Source organism: Pteropus vampyrus, unplaced genomic scaffold (genome assembly GCF_000151845.1).
Source record: "Pteropus vampyrus isolate Shadow unplaced genomic scaffold, Pvam_2.0 Scaffold23177, whole genome shotgun sequence".
Taxonomy (NCBI): domain Eukaryota; kingdom Metazoa; phylum Chordata; class Mammalia; order Chiroptera; family Pteropodidae; genus Pteropus; species Pteropus vampyrus.
The window spans coordinates 1-1,957 of NW_011911958.1; the positions used below are offsets into that span (position 1 = coordinate 1).

Sequence of the window (1,957 nt, forward strand, 5' to 3'; positions counted from 1 at the left end):
CTGTCGATGTTTCATGCTGCACTATTTTTCTGTATTGTCATATTTTTGACAGTGGTTTTGCCCGAAGCATGAATATGTAGTGCTCAGAATAAAGATAAGACAGTGACTTTGAAAAGCATACTAACTCAATCTCTGCTCTTCTTTTAGGTTGGAGTTCAAGTTTTCACCAAGAGACCTTTGGACGAACAGCAGAACAGTTTCAATCCAGATGACGTTCTCACTTGCCTGCAGAAATACCCTAAGGCCCTTGTTAAATATCTGGAACATCTAGTTACAGACAGGGGGCTGCAGGTGAGCCCTTCAGAACTTAGACTGAGCTGTGGGGGCTGCCATGTCACGGTACTAACTTAGAGATGGAATCCGACCATACGTAATGTTTTGTGCTCCCCGGAGGCTCAGCCTCTACTTGTTGATCTGCAGAGGAACTGGCAGTTCGGGAAAGTGATGGGAGGAATAGCTGTTCTTTAAAACCCCCCCACTCCATTTCATGTCCACTCCATTTATATTTTTCTTCTCTATTCCTTCCTCGTTATTTTTCTTAAAGGAAATAAGAGAAGCTGCCCCTTTTTGGAGAATATTTAAATCCTGTGGCCCATACTTCTCAAAACGAGAAGTAACCCTTTTATTTTTTTCTCTGTAGATTTTAAATTCGCCTTCTCTGTATTGTGGTTTCTGAACGGTTTTCAGTCCAACAAACGTGTTCTGTTAACTGTCCTTGAGAATCCGCCCAGAAACCCTCAGCACGGTTTGGGCCTCGGCGCACATGCTGACCAGGGAGCCCTCTGCACTTCCCATTTACCAACGCTGTGTCTGCTTGAACCCTGTTTCCCGCAGCGGGAAGAGTACCACACACACTTAGCTGTCCTCTACCTGGATGAGGTGCTACAGCACAAGCCTGGCGCCAGTGGCAGGGGTGCAGAGGTGACCGAGACACAGGCGAAGCTACGACGCCTGCTCCAGAAATCCGATTTATACAGAGTCCACTTCCTGATGGGTGAGGAGGATCCTGACAGTTTCTCCATCGATATTTCTGCTGGGTGATGGGGAGCGCACGGGGAGCGGGGAGCAGCGGGGCTTCAGCATAGCTCCTTGTTTTGATTCCGTGGATGATTCCTTGAGCCTCTTTTGGCACAAAGGCAGCCTGTCTAGAGGGTCGGGTGAAGCTTCTCATGCCTCCCCGTCTCCAGGGAGACAGTGGCCCTTTACCCACATCTGATTCTTGTTATTCACAGTAGCCAATGTCTCCACAAACACTGAATCAGTGACTGTTAGACACACGCCTGGAGAAATACAGGGCTAGTGTCCTGCATGGTGTCCTGAGGAACACCATGTTCCTCAATCGATTAGTACATAACCTTGTTTTATGAGTGTTTCTGTTTAAAGACACCTTATTGAATATTAGTTAATTCAGTACCATTGAACTCACAAGCAACAGCACTGTAGCTCAGGGCTGATCGATGTTCACCTGACACATGCGTTTTCTCCATAAGCCTCTCTGAGCTCACAGACACTAGCCAGCACCTCAGCACTGTGCTTGGGAGCCATTTTAAATGCTGCGATCACCAGTAAAAAAGCACAAATGTGCAAAACCGTGGCACTAAGCAGGCCATGAGAAGGACACATGTTTACCCCGCAGGAGCTGCAACAGGAAAGCAGAGCGTCGCCTTGTTTGACCTCAGCCGGGAACGTGCCTATCGGGTGACCCAGGTTTTTTGCCACTCTGTGCAAGTCCACAGATGGCCACAAAAGCAACACAAGTATCAGTTCTGGAGTTACAGTAAATTTTGGCAAGAAAGCAAACTGGCAAATACAGGGTGTGAATAGTAGGGACCCACTGTATAGGTATAGGTCGAAATGCTTAGTTAGCATTTTGATGCTTATTCCCACAAGCCTATGAAATAAGTCCTATTACTTGTATTTTTATAGACAAGTAAACTGAAACTTAGAGAAATCACTC

General features: G+C 46.7%; 1 protein-coding gene across 1 annotated transcript; it reads left to right on the top strand.

Annotated features, from left to right (window-relative positions):
* Positions 1-147: 147 nt before the first annotated feature.
* On the top strand, positions 148-1,951 carry LOC111735324 (transforming growth factor-beta receptor-associated protein 1-like; the record flags this gene model as incomplete). The annotated part of the gene is made up of 2 exons (XM_023526926.1): positions 148-291; positions 835-1,951. Coding segments are annotated over 2 exons (351 nt in total), but the record flags the coding sequence as incomplete, so codon positions are not given.
* Positions 1,952-1,957: the final 6 nt, after the last annotated feature.